The 17,736-nt window shown below is 43.1% G+C and overlaps 1 protein-coding gene across 7 annotated transcripts in view; it reads right to left on the minus strand.

Annotated features, from left to right (window-relative positions):
- The window catches only part of NSUN7 (NOP2/Sun RNA methyltransferase family member 7), a 62,193-nt gene that overhangs the window by 24,036 nt on the left and 20,421 nt on the right, over window positions 1–17,736 (minus strand). For all 7 annotated transcript variants that reach the window (XM_045019835.1, XM_045019837.1, XM_045019839.1 and 4 more), the window contains 3 exons: window positions 11,158–11,288; window positions 8,906–9,058; window positions 7,216–7,399 (listed from right to left, as the gene is read on the minus strand). In XM_045019835.1, the coding sequence (XP_044875770.1) occupies window positions 7,216–7,399; window positions 8,906–9,058; window positions 11,158–11,288 (468 nt within the window). The remainder of the gene's footprint in view (window positions 1–7,215; window positions 7,400–8,905; window positions 9,059–11,157; window positions 11,289–17,736) is intronic.

Consider the following 17,736-nt stretch of genomic DNA (forward strand, 5'->3'; position numbering starts at 1 on the left):
ATCAAGATCAACCATTACCTCTTCCAACTTGAGGATGGGGCATACCTCTTTTACTGTGGAAAAGGACCTGTTTTATTGATATGTCCCTGGAGGCAAATGGAACTTTGTTTTCTGATGACTCTGGGAAATAGTACTGTTCAGCCAATATGCCTCTTTTATCGATGATCTGGGATGATATTAGAATCCTCTTTCAACCTTGATTATCAGTGCAATGTCCACTAAGCTTCCCCTTTCATAGGTGAATCCTCACATCACTACAGTATACTGATGGCCTAGTATAAAGCTAGAACGAACACAGGTAGAGAACATGTTACAAGTCTTGTGCTGAATTTGACTGCGACAAACAATTTTAAATAAACCTATACAGTAGCTTTGCAGGAGGTGAAGAAGAGTTTCATTGCCTCCATCATAGCATCTGCAAAGTTTTAATGAGCAGAGCTGTTCTGGATGTTGAACAACTTGGTTAATCTGCATCATATCAATAACAAAGATGAGGTTTTCCCAGTAGGAGTTATTTTACTGATAAAATCATTTAGAATAGGATCATGCTATTGGATACTGTTGTAGAAGGATCATGTGTCAGGGGACTCAGATTGTTACTAGAGTTGAACACTAGAATCTCCTTTAGACAGGGCAGTCTTATTCTGTAACTGTCTTATTTAATATGCATATGGGGCCTTTACAAATATGGGGCCAAGATTTTCAAAACTGACTAGTGAGCAGCCCTTTCAAGGTTCTCAAGCTGTGCATTCAAAGTCACTCATCACTTTTGAAAATCTTGACTACAGGTCATGTTGTCTTCAGTACTAAGGCCTTAGGTGCTGTGGAGAGCAAGGAAAAAGTCCCCCACATTCATCTGGTCGTGGACTTTTATAAAGTGCTTATTGCTATTTCAAACAAAAAAGGTAATTTAGTGTAGGAACAGGATAGCAGCAGAGCTGTTGTATAGGGGCCTCACACCACCTTTGTATTATGGTGGGGATCTCTGCATCAGCTTTGAATAGGCTGGCATGGAGGTGATGCTGAGGGCAAGCCAGGGGAAAAGCCACTGGAGTTTCTCAAGCTTCAGTGGCTAGGAACCCCTATGCATACAGCATGGAGGGTGAGAGGCCACTATTTCAGCCTAGGGATGGAACTGCAGTAGAGATGTCATAAACATTAAGATGCCATTATTTATCAACTAGAGAATTTGTTTTCAAAAGTGCCTAAGTGACATAGGAGCTTAGATCCTATTTTCAAAGACAAAAAGTCCTATGTCTCATTTAGATATGGGACTCTTATACTTTTGAAAATTTTATCCATAGTCTCTATTTAAAAAAGTTTTATAATACAAATCTCAACTCAGACGTCATACTGATTGCATTGGAGCTATGGAGTCATATTTGCAGTTGAGAATGGTAATACTTTCACTATAAAAAGAAATGTATCTGTTATATCTAGTGTAATCCTTCTGCCAGATGGAATCGGAAGCAACAAGGGCCAGGTTCAATATCTAACATTTCCTCTTAACAATACAAAACAGAACCGTCTCAAGCCCACACCGAGTATTTTGGGAAAACTTACTATCACCCCAGAAACCTCTAAGAGGCAATACTTCCCCATTCGCAAACACTGCGGTATGTACCTGGTTCTAGCAGGGGACCCAGAGCAGTACTATGTATGTATGAAGTGTCGCCTAATAGAGCTGCTGGAGGAAAAGATTCAGGGCCTAGAGCTGCAGGTAGAAACCCTGATAGAGAATAGAAGGGGGTTCGAGCAGCTGATGGAGCAATGGCAGGCAGTAACCGAAGGGGAACGCCCAGGGGCACAGGTGGGAGCAGGGGCCAAGGCCAGTGAGGGGGGACCACCAGACGAGGAGGATGGGCGGTGGAAGCATGTGACTGTGAGAAGCAGGCCAAGGAAAAGGAGAGCCAGCGAGGGGGAAATAGAGCTAAGGAACAGGTTTGAAGGTTTGGAGAATGAGGAAGGGGTAAAGAATATGGTAGCTGATGGTGGGAGGCCAAGGAAAAAGAGACGAGCGGCCAGTCCCATAGATAGAGGGGAGGAGTCTATGGAGGCAACACCAAGTTTGGGTCAGGGGAGATTACAGGATGGCTTAAGGGGAACCACAAGGGAAGATAGGAATGGAAGGAGCTTGCAACCAGGGGGAACGGGGGATAGGTTAGAGGACCGCACTGTCCCCAGGCAAAGGCAGGTCTACGTGATTGGGGACTCCATACTGAGAAGGTTGGACAGGCCTGTGACCAGGGCCGATCCAGAGAACAGAAGGGTGTGCTGTCTACCGGGCGCTAAAATACGGGATGTGGACCTGAGGTTGAAAAGGATCCTAAGAGGAGCAGGTAAGAACCCTTTGGTCATCCTTCATGTGGGAACGAATGATACTGCTAGATTCTCGCTAGACAGGATCAAGGGAGACTATGCCAGGTTGGGTAAGACGCTTAAGGAAATTGAGGCTCAGGTGATCTTCAGTGGGATCCTACCTGTCCCTAGGGAAGGGCGCCAAAGGGGTGAGAGAATCCTGACGATTAATAGTTGGCTGAGAGAGTGGTGTTACAAGGAGGGCTTTGGGATGTATGGGCACTGGGAGGCTTTTGGGGACAGACAACTGTTCTCACGGGATGGGCTCCACCTAAGTAGGGAAGGAAGTAGACTTCTAGGAGGGAGGCTGGCTCATCTGATTAAAAGAGCTTTAAACTAGACACTGGGGGGAGACGGTTGGGAGAGGCCCTGGTGCACTCCACGCCAAATTTATACATTGGGAGTGAGAACAAGAAGATAACAACAGATATAGCCAGAGGGGGACGGTTAGGTGTAAGGAAGAGGGGGGGGACAGATACTAGATCGACAGGTCATACTGGTAGTACTGTGTCCCTACCGAGCGGGGTGAGAAGAGTGAGAGGAGCCCAACAGCAAAAGGTAGGATGTTTGTTCACCAATGCGAGAAGCTTAGGTAATAAAATGGAGGAACTGGAGCTCCTGGTCCGAGAATTGAAACCGGATATCGTAGGAATAACCGAAACATGGTGGAACGATAGCCATGACTGGAGTACAGGTATGGAAGGGTATGTGCTGTTTAGAAAAGACCGATGCAAAGGTAAAGGTGGGGGAGTAGCATTGTATATCAATAATGAGGTGAAATGTAATGAAATAACTAGCAATGCAATGGTTAATACGGAGTCTGTGTGGGCAATGGTCACATTAGGGAAGAAAACTACCAGAGCCTCACCCGGGATAGTGATTGGGGTGTGCTATAGACCGCCAGGATCTAGCTTGGAGACGGATAGAGAGCTCTTTAATGTTTTTAAGGAGGTAAACACTAATAGGAACTGCTTGATCATGGGAGACTTTAACTTCCCAGATATAGATTGGGAAACAAATGCTAGTAATAACAATAGGGCTCAGCTTTTCCTAGACGTGATAGCTGATGAATTCCTCCATCAAGTGGTTGCTGAACCGACGAGGGGGGATGCCATTTTAGATCTGATTTTGGTGAGTAATGAGGACCTTGTTGAGGAAATAGTTGTAGGGGACAACCTTGGCTCGAGTGATCACGAGCTAATTCGTTTCAAAATTAATGAGAGGATAATCAATATTGCATCTGAGACTAGGGTTTACGATTTCAAAAGGGCTAACTTTACTAAATTAAGACGACTAGTTAGGGAAGTGGACTGGACCAACATATTTAGGAATCTAAAGGTAGATGACGCCTGGGGTTACTTCAGGTTGAAATTGCAGGAGTTGTCAGAGGCATGTATCCCGAGAAAGGGAAAACGGCTCGTAGGTAGCAGTTTTAGACCGAGCTGGATGACCAAGCGTCTTAGAGGGGTCATTAAGAAAAAACAGAAAGCGTACCGGGAGTGGAAAATGGGAGGGATCAGCAAAGAAACCTACCTTATTGAGGTCAGAGGGTGTAGGGATGCAGTGAGAAAGGCAAAGCGACGGGTGGAGATGGACCTAGCGAAGGGGATTAAAACCAATAGCAAAAGGTTTTTTAGCCATATAAATAGGAAGAAAACCAAGAAGGAAGAAGTGGGACCGCTTAAAACTTTAAACGGAGTGGAGATTAGGGATAATCTTGGAATGGCACAATATCTGAATGAATATTTTGCCACGGTCTTTAATGAGGCTAATGAAGGGCTAAGGAATAGTGATAGAGGGACCGATGGGAATGAAGATATGGGGGTAGACATTACGGTATCTGAGGTGGAGGCCAAACTTGAACAGCTTAACGGAAGTAAATCGGGGGGCCCGGATAATCTTCATCCTAGAATATTAAGGGAATTGGCGAGTGATATTGCTAGCCCGTTAGCGATGATTTTTAATAAATCTCTAAATTCGGGGATTGTACCGTTGGACTGGAGATTAGCTAATGTAGTTCCTATATTCAAGAAGGGGAAAAAAAGTGACCCGGGTAACTACAGGCCTGTTAGTTTAACATCTGTAGTATGCAAAGTAATGGAAAAAATTTTGAAAGAGAGAGTGGTTAAGGAGCAGGAGGCCGATGACAACTGGGATAGATTACAGCATGGATTTACGAAAGGTAGATCGTGCCAAACCAATCTGATCTCCTTCTTTGAGAAAGTAACAGATTTTTTAGACAAGGGAAATGCGGTGGATCTAATATATCTGGATTTCAGTAAGGCGTTTGATACGGTACCGCATGAGGAATTATTGGTTAAATTGGAAAAGATGGGGATCGAAATGAAAATCCAGAGGTGGATAAGGAGTTGGTTAAAGGGGAGACTGCAGAGGGTAGTACTGAAAGGGGAACTGTCGGGTTGGAGGGGGGTTACCAGTGGAGTTCCTCAAGGTTCGGTTTTGGGTCCTATTTTATTCAATCTATTTATTGCTGACCTGGGAACCAAGAGTAGGAGTGGGCTGATAAAGTTTGCGGACGACACCAAGTTGGGAGGTATTGCCAATTCGGAGAAGGATCGGGATATCCTCCAGGGAGATTTGGATGACCTTGTAAACTGGAGTATTAGTAACAGGATGAAATTCAATAGTGAGAAGTGTAAGGTTATGCATTTAGGGATGACTAACAAGAATTTTAGTTATAAGCTAGGGACGCACCAGTTGGAAGTAACGGAGGAGGAGAAGGACCTGGGAGTCCTGGTTGATCGTAGGATGACTATGAGTAGGCAATGTGATGTGGCCGTTAAAAAAGCTAATGCGGTCTTGGGTTGCATTAGGCGGGGTATTTCTAGTAGGGATAAGGAAGTGCTAGTCCCGTTATATAGGGCGTTGGTGAGACCTCATTTGGAGTATTGTGTGCAGTTTTGGTCTCCCATGTTTAAGAAGGATGAGTTAAAACTGGAACGGGTACAAAGAAGGGCCACTAGAATGATCCGAGGAATGGAAGGCCTGTCGTATGACAGGAGACTTGAGGAGCTCGGTTTGTTTTCCTTAACCAAAAGAAGGATAAGGGGAGATATGATTGCACTCTTTAAATATATCAGAGGGATAAATACCAGGGAAGGAGAGGAATTATTTCAGCTCAGTGCTAATGTAGACACGAGGACAAACGGATATAAATTGTCAGTCAGGAAATTTAGGCTTGAAATTAGACGAAGGTTTCTAACCATCAGGGGAGTGCAATACTGGAACAGCCTACCGAGGGAAACAGTAGGGGCGAAGGACCTCCATGACTTTAAGATTAAGCTAGATAAGTTTATGGAGGAGATGGTATAATAGGATAACGGGCTTAGTCAATAGGTCAATTAAGTGCCAAACTGGTACTTAATTGGGTCAAATTGGGTCAATAATATGATATTCTTAACCTCTTTCAGAGGGTATGGCTGGAGAGTCTTGCCCGCATGCTCGGGGTTCAGCTGACCGCCATATTTGGGGTCGGGAAGGAATTTTCCTCCAGGGCAGATTGGCAGTGTCCCTGGAGGTTTTTCGCCTTCCTCCGAAGCATGGGGCAGGGGTCGCTTGCTAAAAGAGTGGGTAGATCGGCTAATGTGGCCTGCATCTTGCAGGAGGTCAGACTAGATGATCATAATGGTCCCTTCTGATCTTGAATTCTATGATTCTATGATTCTATGAAAAGAACTTTTAATAAAAGGGAATGGGTCCAAGCATTAGTTTGGGACAACGTCACAAACACATTCAAAAGCATGCAGCCATAAGCAAAAACCTGCCCCCACTGTGTGTTGGGCAGTATTCTTTGCCTCAGTTTCCCACCTTGCAGTGGGAAAATATGACAAACAAACGTCTCTTTAACACACCACTTCTCTCTCCCCCTGCTGCACCCCATTCACAGTTGGCTGTCCTTGGTTAGTGAAGACCCAGAGCTTGTTGAGGTGTTCAGAAAGGAAGGGGAGAGCAATGTTTCTGTGGTCACTTGGTGCCTCTGGAACTGGCTGTTTGCCACTGCATCTACTGCTTTTCTCTGCTGCTGACCCTGTGCTGCTGCTGCTTTTCTTTGCTGTGCTGGTTGCATGCTGTCATTATTGAACACTCAATGCTACTTCTGAGGTTCCACCACTTGACACAGGTCTTTAGTGATTTCACTGGGTAGCACGGAACCTCACTGCCAGTACAGCCCCTGTATCATCTTTCCTTTCATCACTGTCCCTAACCCCTAGACCTTCTCAGGGATTCACCTCTAGTAATCATTGAACAGAAACAATGATTCTCAAGTGAGTCTCATTAGCTCCCCCTTTAAACACTAGATGGGGATGGTCAAATGGTTTCTAAGACTTTTTGGGCAGAGTACACACCACCAAGTAGGACTACCTGTCCCCACCCTCATCTCTTCCACTGAGATTGGCATTCCTACCCCCTGCTTGGAGAATACAGTTCAGTTTAGGGTGACCTCCTCAGTCAGGGCAAGCTAATTACAGTTGTGCTGCCCTTTACTTACACAATAAGGATAACATTTAATTACCTCTGCACTCATTACTGAAATGATCTGTAACCCAACACCAGACAAAAGTGATACTTTGGCAAAGCAGCTCCATCATGCTGCATACCTAGGCAGAGTAGGCATATCTATACAAACAAAGCCTGTTCCTGAAGTCTTTTTCCCCAGCTCAGCACCAGATGTCGGGAGAGTTCATTCAGACCCTGCTTACACTAGGAAGTTTGCAGAAAGTGCTAGTGCCTGGTTATTTAGTCATAAAAAAAAATAAAACCATGCAATGTCTGAACAGGCATTAGCTTAGTTTGCAGACCAGATTATGAGACCCACTCCAGACTTATTTAGCTCACCTGTAAGATGAGTTTGTAAACTGTGAAAAGTTCCAAATTGAGTATTTCTTCTTTGAGAGAAGCAGGAAAAACCAGTACATCATGGCAGTGCTTGTCCAGACAATAAGTATAACCTTCAAAATCTGACACAGATTCAACTTTTGTGAATCCCTCTTTTTTCAATTCTTTGTAAATGTCTTCAAGGCTGTTAACATATAACATGCATAACTCATAGTAATCCTGACCACTGAACATACAATGTTAATAACAAAAAATTCACTTGGAAAATCTAGATTTTTGCCATAAAAAGTATCATAAAAACAGAACTCAGAGTTAGGATTTGACATTTCAATACCAAATTTATTGCTGGTGTAAACAGTTGCAGTTCAGCTGACTACAATGGACTTGCCTCCATTTACACCACCAGTGAATTTGTTGCTTAGTCTCTGAATCACCCTCTTGCGGAAAGGTAATGCACGAATGAACATTAAGCAATTTGTAATTCATAATACCCAAGGTACAGTCATGCAGGTTAAGTGTCATGCAGAAAAATCTCGCATTTGTTTTAATCTATTATTGTTTATATAGTGCCATAAATTTACACTGTACATCGTAAACAGAGGGCCCAACATGACAATCTTTAGTCAGGTCAACTAACATGTATTCAACCCGAGTATAAGTTGCAGAATCATGTTCAGAGTAAGACACCTTCTCTGCCCTGAAGCTGTCAGTCTAAAATAGACAAGACAGAACATTTTAGGTAAGGAAGGTTATGAAGCAATTACTGGTAAGGAAAACAAGATGTGACTATGATGTCAAGTTATCCATCCTATCAGTTCTTTTAGTACTATAATAAATACTAAAACTAGTATTATTTACTGACATATACATAAAGCAGCATTTAAAGGAACCCTGTCAACTAGCAAAAAAATTTTTAAAAAATGAATTAAAAGTAGTTCTTATGTACTATACGTTACTCCCAGAACCCTCTACCAATTTTTGTGGTTTTAAAATAACATTTCTGGTTTTAATATTTTTCTCTACTTTGTTGCTATGTTCAAGACCCACAAAAACAAACTGGGGAAACTGACTATGCAGGGGAAATAGTGTGAATGACTATATACAAAAGGTATGTCAGTACTACAGCTGGGAGAGTGCTTCTGAGCACATGCAGACAGACATGCTAGCTCTGCTCAAGATAGCATACTAAAAATAGCAGTGTAGTCAGGGTAGTACAGGCAGCAGCTTGGGCTAGCTGCTGAGTAAAAACCCACGCAGAACTCCTGAGTACATATTCAGGCACCTATCCTGGCTATATCTTCATTTTTAGTGCAATAGCTGTAGCAGAGCTAGCACGTCTGACTACCCACACTGGAACGCGGCCTTCCAGCACAGTGCAGATACACTCAAGGTGTTGTCCAATGCATCGAGTAAGTAAATTGGAAAAAAACAATAGAAAAGATGTTTTTCCTCTAGTATCTTGTCAATTATAAGTAACACCTAAGATTACTGTATCACTAGTACGTTAAAAAAATGGCAGATGGAAGTGTGATGTTTAGGTCAATTGGGTCTGTTAAATAAATGTTTATTACAAGAAACCTATGCCTTACAAGATAATACTGTACTGTGCAAAATTTTAAAACAAATTCATAGAAGGGCAATATACAATTTAATATGTGTATTTCTAAAATGTTAATTTTACAGATCTTACCTGCTTTTTAATGTATTTATCCAAGCATACAAAGGTAAAGTAGAAGCCCTTTGTTCCTGTTTCCGTAGCGTTTCTGGTAGAATATATTCAATTGAAAGAGCATCATGTTTGATTCGACATCTTGCTAGAGCGGCAGCCAATTTGGTCTTAAAACTACAAGTATAAAATGATAGCTTTACCCAGATTAGAAGATTATAGCTCATTATGATGATGTAACATTTATACTGCAGTAATGCACAGAGGCCACAATCACGAGTGTGGTCCCATTTTGCCAGACACTGTACAAAAATGTAGTATGAAACAGTCCCTGCCCCAAGGAACTTGAAGTCTAAGCCAACATGCATAGCTGAGACTATATTACTTAAGCAGACAACTGACTCAAATTGAGCCATGTCTCACCCCAACCTCCTGAATTTCAGCTTCTATTTTAAAAAAGAAAGAAAATAAGTGTGTAGCTGTTCAAGTGAAAAGGGGAAAACCCTGAAAAACATGATACACTTGTAACCAAAGGCAATGAAATCTGAATTTCCAAGGAGCCTGAAACAATCATTTTTAAGAAATGTTAACTGCCTCATTCATAAATGGTGTGTTAACTCTAATGCTCAATGATGATAATTTAAACATAAGAATTGTTAGCTATTTCATGGCTGATCAAAGCACATAAAAAAGTAGAGGGACTAACATATTGTGAGTAATATCATTTTGGTGTCACAAGTGGATGGTACTTGGAAGTGTACCAGCATTTCTCCCCACTGTCTGATCTGTGGAACCAAAACACCAGATAGGAGGAATGGAGCTCAGCAGAGCATCTGAGTTCCAGAAAGGGAAGAACCAAACCCAGAGTCCAGTAGAACTATGCATGTATCTGAACCCTACCCATGTGGGACGGGTAGTTCCAAAGCTTGAGGAACACAGTCTAGCATGTATCATATTTTGAGTATCTGTACAATCTACTTTGAGCAGCATCTCATTTGGTCATCTAAACTTGAAACATGGCTCATTGATGAAGCCTGAATTCGTCTTGGTTTATGGGGGTATGTCTACACTGAAATTTAAAACACCCATAGTTGTCAGCTGACTCGAGCTCATGAGGCACAGACTACGGAGCTGTTTAACTGCAGTGTAAACATTCAGGCTCATGAGGTCAGCCCAGCCCAAGCCTGAACATCTACACCATGATTAAACAACCTGGTAGTCCAAGCCCCATGAGCCTGAGTCAGCTGACACAGGCCAGCTGCAGGTGTTTTTACCCTTAAGGACCTAGTATCCCATACACTATCTAGATGCTGACCCATATGTCCACTATACCAATTATGCAAGCCTTCATTGACGATTTGTTAAATCTTCAACCCACCACCTTCACGCTTTCTCCTATGTCACCCTTCATACATAGGAGCTCCTATAAACATTGTCCTTTTTCAAAACTCTCCTTAAAACTCTGCAATACCACAATGCCTACAAAAAATAGACAATAATTATGAATCTGGTGTGCTGCAACCACTGCTTTTCGTGGTGACCAGTTTTGTCTCATTGTTACCATACTTTTCCACTATTTGTTACATCAACCTATGGTCTCTTGTCTTGTACTTAGTACGCTCTTTTGACCAGCCGGGACAGATTTTGTTGTATTTGAAGTCTGTGGGGGGCAGGGAACTGGGTCTCCAGAGTCCCAGGCTAGCACTCTAAACTGTACTTTATACCATCTTTCTTCCCAATTGTTGGGGTGGCAATAATGGGTTGGAGAAGAAAAATAATACTTTAAACATTTGGCATTACTTTAAATATGAGACTTAACAGATTCTTTGTTCGATGTCTTATGAAAGTACCACTAAAATAACCTAGAGGACGTATGTTAGAGCAGAATGCAAGGCTGTTAGGTGTTTTACAGGGATTCCTTGATTCTTTACCACACCATGCTCATCTTTCTGAATCTATTTATTGAATGATGGAGTAATGTTTTTTCATATTGAATTGGTCTGAGGTTTTCTGGATTTTTCCATCAGATAAGTAACAGAAATAAGGCACTACATTTTTACTTCAAACGTATTCCATCAGCAGTTTTGACTAAATACAAGTTTAATCTTAACTTTAGGAATCCAGAAGTTTCTCTTTGAAACCAAATCATCTTTAAAGAAGCCCACTATGGCTTGAGATGAAAACAGATGTTTACAATATTTGCAATTTTAAAAACCTATTATAGGTTATATAAGTCTATATTTATGCCCACTTAGAAAATTACTTATAACATATACCTGTATAGATAACGTTCTACATCTCTGACTTCTGGTATTGATTCCTCTTCATCAGAAATCTGTCGGGCTTGAAACTTTCGATCTTGGAGGTCATACAACATTACAACAATTAAACTGGTCAATTCATCTGGCTGCAATAGGAAAATAACTATTTAGAGAAACGGAAACAAAACAGGTCCCAATTATGCAAAGAGATCCACCTCCAGACCCTTACACTCACAGAAGAACTATGTCTTCATTAGGACTACACATAAGAATCGACGTAGGTGGTTCTTTTAGGGAGATCGCTATGTATTATGGAGACTTATTTTGAATGAAAAACAGGTAGAGACATGATTTTAAGTGCCTACCTTCTCATCAATAAGACAGACTTTTATTAACTATTTTTATTGAAACACCCAAACTTTTAGTTCTCTAAGGTGAAGAAAAAACTGGTTACATTTCTTTCATTTAGAGTTTTTTACAATTATAATTTTCCCTTCACCCTCCAACTATATTTTTCTCTTTTGCAGCAGATTGCAGATATATTAGAATGGTATTCCTCTTCATCCGACTGGTAACAGAAAAGTTACAATAGGCGGCTGTAAATGTTAAATTGTTGGCAAAAGTGTTCACATTTTCCTGTTCATAAAGATCATTTTAGATGTAGAATTTGACTGTTGTACAATCAGTAATATTCAAGGTAAGAGAAGCACACAATACCTTTTTAATAGCTTTTCATTTTATTGCATAACATTCAAAGTGTAAGGTTTTTTTAAAAAATCAATATTGATTCAACCACTGCTACCACAGAAAAATTATTTCCATGCTGTCCTCAGTATTCTTATTAGAAATTTTCCACAACTGACACTAATTCAAAATCTTGTTGGAATTAGCAGGGGCATCCAGGACTGAATGAGCATGAATAGATTACTTTCAGCCCTAGAGGTTCTCTCATCAGGTAAGAGTTGAGGCTCATACTCAGGGTAGGGTGGCACTACTGCTGCCACGCTGTATCTGTTGTATGACCTTCAGTCTCCTGAACTGTAAATCTAATACCATTCATGTGCACTACATTCACACGTAAGTTAAAGAGGAAGGTAAGAAATGGTATTTATATATATATATATATATGTATAAGTATACAAAGTATGTTAACTAGAAAAAAAGGAATTGATCCTCACAACAAACCCATGAATTAGGGAAATATCTTTATTTTACTGATCGGCAGACTGAAGTGCAGAGATATTAAGTAGCCACGGTTTTCCAAACTTGGATATCTGAAGTCAGCCACCTAAAATCCATATTTAGGCACCTACATAAGTGTCCTGACTTTCAGAGGTGCACAGTATGTAAGATCGGTTTGAAGTCATTAAGTCAGGGGTCCCCAACGCGGTGCCCACGGGCACCATGGCACCCATGGGGGCATCTAAATGCACCTGCGTCCTGGCCGGTGGTGGAGCATCCACCGAAATGCCGCCAAATTTCTGCGGCATTTCGGCAGCGACGCCTCTCGATGACGCCGCTTGCCGCCAACAAGTGACATCATCGAGAGGCGGCGGCGCCAAAATGCCGCAGAAATTCGGTGGCATTTCGGCGGGTGCTCCACCACCGCCACGGTCTTTCATCTGGCGCCTGCCAGACTAAAAGGTTGGGGACCACTGCATTAAGCCAATGAGATATGGAGATGCTTACCCCTTATTTAAGTGCCTAAATTTGGCTTTAAGTGATATTATGCTAAAATTTTCAAACCTGGGCACTTAAGTCTCCTGTCTTAACCACAATACTAACTTTGCTCCTTTAAAGTTCAGCTTAGCTTATTTAATATCCAGCACTGAGAATGTGAAGGTTTAGGTTTTGTAAAGTATATAGCTTTTAATACAAAACTGTAGACAAAGTTATTGATAACTTTATGAAATATTATGATAAAAAGCTAACCTCCAAGTAGGGTGACCAGACAGCAAGTGTGAAAAATCGGGACAGGGTGGAGGGTAATAGGAGACTATATAAGAAAAAGACCCCAAAATCGGGACTGTCCCTATAAAATCGGGACATCTGGTCACCTTACCTCCAAGCAACTTTCATTATTTCTTTGAATATATATCATGAAATCTTAGAAATATAGGCTTGGAATGGACCTCAAGAGGTCATCGAGTGTATCCCTGCCCGCCCACCACCGCCCACATGTCACACACACAAAACTAGGATTAAATATATCTAGACCTAAAAATGCAATAAGGAAAACCCGGGAGAGAGGGGGGGCAGTGGAGAACCATCATTGAGGAGAAGGTTACTCACCTTGTGCACGAACTGAGGTTCTTCTAGATGGTTGTCCCTGTGGGTTCTCCACTTTAGGTGTCTTAGTGCCCTGCGCTTGTAATCGGAGATTTGTAATATCAGTGCCCAGGTTGGCCACGCATGTGTAGCAGCTGTCTTGCACGGCTCCGAGTGTCTACCTAGTGTGCACAGCCAACCCTCCCCCAGGTTCTTCTCTATCCCCCGAGGATAAGTGTGAAACTCCAAAGTCGGGTAGTGGCACACCCACAGGGACAATCATCTCGAAGAACCTCAGTTACTGCACAAGTTGAATAACCTTCTCTTCTTTGAGGAGTGTCCCTGTGGGTGCCCCACTTTAGGTGACTGTTGAGCAGTGCCCCTCAGTGGAGGGGAGGGGCTTCAGAGTTGGTTTATGTACATTGGTTAACACCGAGAGTCCAAACTGAACGTCTACAGTTGATTGTTGTTCTAAAGCATAGTGTTTAGTAAAGGTATCAACTGATGCCCATGTAGCTGCTTTACCAATGTCTGTGATGGGCACATTGTTGAGAAAGGCCACAGATGTCGACATCGCTCTGGTGGAGTGTGTGCAAACTCCCGAGGGAGCAGGCAGATTGTTGTTTTGGTAACACAACTGGATACATGGCGATATCCATTTGGATAGTCTTTGTTTGGATGTAGTTTGATCCTTTGATCGTTCTGTTGTGGAGATCTTGTGAAGGACATGGCTCAGCAATGGGATTGGAGGGAAGGCATACAGCAGTGGAGCGTCCCATTACAGAAGGAAGGCGTCACCCTGGGAGTTGTGTCCCACTCTGGCCCGAGAGCAGTACTGAGGACACTTGGCATTGTGGGCAGTAGCAGAGGGGTCTACAGTGGGGAATCCCTATTGTTTGAATATGGCTTTGAGGATTTCAGGATCCATCTCCCACTCGTGGGTTTGGGAGAAGTCTCTGCTTAGTTGATCCACTGTCGCGTTCTGGCGTCTGGGAAAATAGGTTGCCAGAATGTCTATGCCGTTGGTGATGGACCATTGCCAGAGACGAACTGCTTCTGAACAGAGGGGATATGATCGAGCCCCCCCTGGCAGTTTATATAAAACATGGTTGCTAAATTGTCCATGAGACTCTTTACAGTCTTGTTGTGAATTAGAGGAGGAAAGTGCTGGCAAGCATTTTGGACTGCCCTTAGCTCCAGTAAGTTTATGTGGAGATTGGATGTGACCTTGGATGGTATTGTCGCGTAACCCCCAACCCAGGAGGAAAGCACCTGTGGTGATCACCACAGATAGAACTTTTTGTAGGAAGGGAACACCTGAGCAGGCATTGGTAGGGTGTGTCCCCATATAAGCAAGTGCTTTACTCTGCGAGGCATCGTGCGATGTCTGTTGAGGGAGTTTCTGTGCAGACTATAGACAGTGAGAAGACAGGCCTGTAAACATCTCATGTGGAGCCTGGCATATTTTACAACAAACTTTGCAGCGCCATGTGCCCCAAAACTTGTAAGCATATTCTGGCGAATGTTTGTGGGCTGCCTCCAACTGTTGTAATTAGATTGGTTAAGGTGAGGAAGCGTTGGGGTAATCTCGCTGTCATGTTGAGATTGCCCGTATAAACTCCAACTGTTGGGTAGGTATCGTAGTGGACTTCTGAAGATTTATTTATAAACCCAAGGCCATAAAAAGGGTTATTGTTGTGTAAGTGGCATTGGTTGCTGCCTGTTGCATTGCTGCCTTTAGAAGACAGTCATCTAAACATGGAAAGATCATCACCTTCTGCCTGCGGAGGTGAGCAGCCATGTCAGCAAGAACTTTGGAAAAGACCCTTGGGGCGGTGAACAGGCCAAAAGGAAGCATTCTTTATTGGAAATGTTGTTTCCCTAGGGTGAAGTGCAGGAATCGTCTGTGTGCCAGGTGGCTGGTAACATGAAAGTAAGTGTCTTGTAGGTCAAGGGCCGAGAGTCAATCTCCTTTCTCCAATGTCGGAATTACTGTGGATAGAGTCACCATTTTGAAATATTGTGTTTTTATGAACTTGTTGAGTTTCCATAAATCCATGATGGGCCTCCACTCCCCCCAATTTTTTTCTGAGTGAGAAAATAATGGAAATAAAATCCTCTCCCCCTGTGTTGAACTGGTACAGGTTCCACAGCACCTAACTGTAGATGGTTTATTTCCTGTTGTAACATGTGCTCATGAGAGGGGTCCCCGAAGAGGGACGAGGAAGGGGAATGGATAGGTGGAATAGAAATAAAGGGGATGGAGTAACCCTGCTGCATAATTTCCAGAACCCATTTGTCTGTAGTGATGGTCTTCCAGACTGGGTAATATGGTGACAGTCTCCAAATGGGTTGGAGAGAAGATGTAAATCCCGAATTAGGGAATGTGAAGTTCTCATTTCCTCGACCAACACTTCAAAATGTTTGCCTGGAAGTAGATGGTTGAGACATGGATGGCTGATCTTGGGGCTGCCGGTGTCTAGACTGACATTGTTTGCGGCGTTGGTCATAGTGTCATTGGGGTTGAGCGTATTGGCCAGTGCGGAATCGTGGGTTGTAAAATCTGCCCTGTTTCTTTTTATTTGGAGGGACAAATTCCGAGTTTCTTCAAGGTCGCCCGTGAGTCCTTCAAGATGTGCAAGGACGTGTTAGTGTTGTCCACAAAGAGTTTTTGGCCTTCAAAAGGTAAGTTCTCGATTGTGGCTTGAACTTCCCTTGGAAACCCGACAGATGTAGCCAGGAAGCACAATGCATGACAACGGACGTAGCAATCAAACATGCTGCCATGTCTGCAGAATTGAGAGAAACCTGGAGGGCCGTTCTGGCGATGAGCAAACCCTCCGCAATGTTAGCCTTGTATTGTTCTCATCTGTAGACTGGGAGCTGTTCAACAGAAGTTGACATTTGAGAGAACAGGTTGTGCGTGTATTTGGCTAGTAAGGCCGAGTAATTGGCTATGTGGAATTGGAGGGTAACCGATGAGTAGGCTTTCTGCCCAAAAAGGCCTCCTCCAGTCCTTGTCATAAAGGGTGGTTCTAGATTAATGTTGCTTTCCCCTTTGATTAACCACTTCTATCACCAATGAATTTGGGGTAGGGTGGGTGAATAAAAACTCAGCACCTTTTGTAGGCATATAATACTTCTTGTCAGATCTTTTACAAGAAGGTGGGGCTGTAGCACGTGTCTGCCAGATTATTTTTGATGGATCCATTATGGCTACATTAATAGGCAATGCAAACTTCGCTGACAGGGATGCCTGAAGTATATCTGTGAGTTTGTGCTGGATCTCTGGTAGCTCTGCTAGTGAGATGTCCAGGGATTTAGCTACTCGTTTGAAGAGGTCCTGGAAGGATTTTAAATCATCCCCAGAGGTGGGGGGGTGGCATTATTGTTTTGTCTGATGAAGATGACGAAATGTGGGTGGGTGGAATGGTATCACCCCCTGGGGCGTCTTCAGGTTCCTCTACCTCCTCATCCAGCGCTTCTGAGGGGGCTGATGCAGAAGGTGAAGGGGATCAAATTGTTCTGGATCTAAGTGGGTTGGGGGGCCTGAGGTTTTGGGCTCTATATAATGCCCACAGGTCCCAGTATGCCCAATTGGGTGGAAAGGTCACGGGAGGTGGTACCAATGGTGGAAGCTGCCAGCCTTGTGCATCCGTAGACATACAGTGCTGAGAGGGTCCCAGTTTACGTGAGGAATGGCGAGGGGTGTAGATCCCTGTCTCATCATCTTCTCTCTCCAGCAATGAGGAAGGAGGGGCTGAGTCGAAAGGAGTAAAAACCAGGCTGAGTCCCAGTCTGGCTGGGATACCATCAGTGCCGAATAGTAGAGTCCCTGGTGTTGAGGTAACCAGGAGGGCCGCCTGTCCCTCTTTTGTTTTTCGCTGGTATCCGCCTGGGAGGTGAGGTGGGAAAGGGGAAGGGGGACAATCAGTAAAATAAAAAAAATGTAATAAGATAAAGAAAAAGGAGAAATAAAGTATTAAGAGGCTACTAGCCGGGGGAAAAAAACAAAATAATTGAATATCTAAAGGTGTAGGGGGAGCTGCTATCGCTCCAACTCAAGCCAAAGGTGGTAGAGAAGGAACTGGGGGACAGTTGGCTGCACATGCTAGGTAGTCGCTCAGAGTGGCGTGAGACAGCTGCTGCGCATACGCAGCCAACCAGGACACGGCTACTACAAATATCCGATTACAAGCACAGGGCGCTAAGACATCTAAAGCAGAGCACCCACAGGCACACTCCTCAAAGAAGAAAGCATGGTTAAGCATTGTTCCAAATTAGTCGAAGCTCGGTTCAGTTTTATTTTGTTTTTTAAAAGGAAAT

Source organism: Mauremys mutica, chromosome 5 (assembly GCF_020497125.1).
Source record: "Mauremys mutica isolate MM-2020 ecotype Southern chromosome 5, ASM2049712v1, whole genome shotgun sequence".
NCBI classification, from domain to species: Eukaryota; Metazoa; Chordata; order Testudines; family Geoemydidae; genus Mauremys; species Mauremys mutica.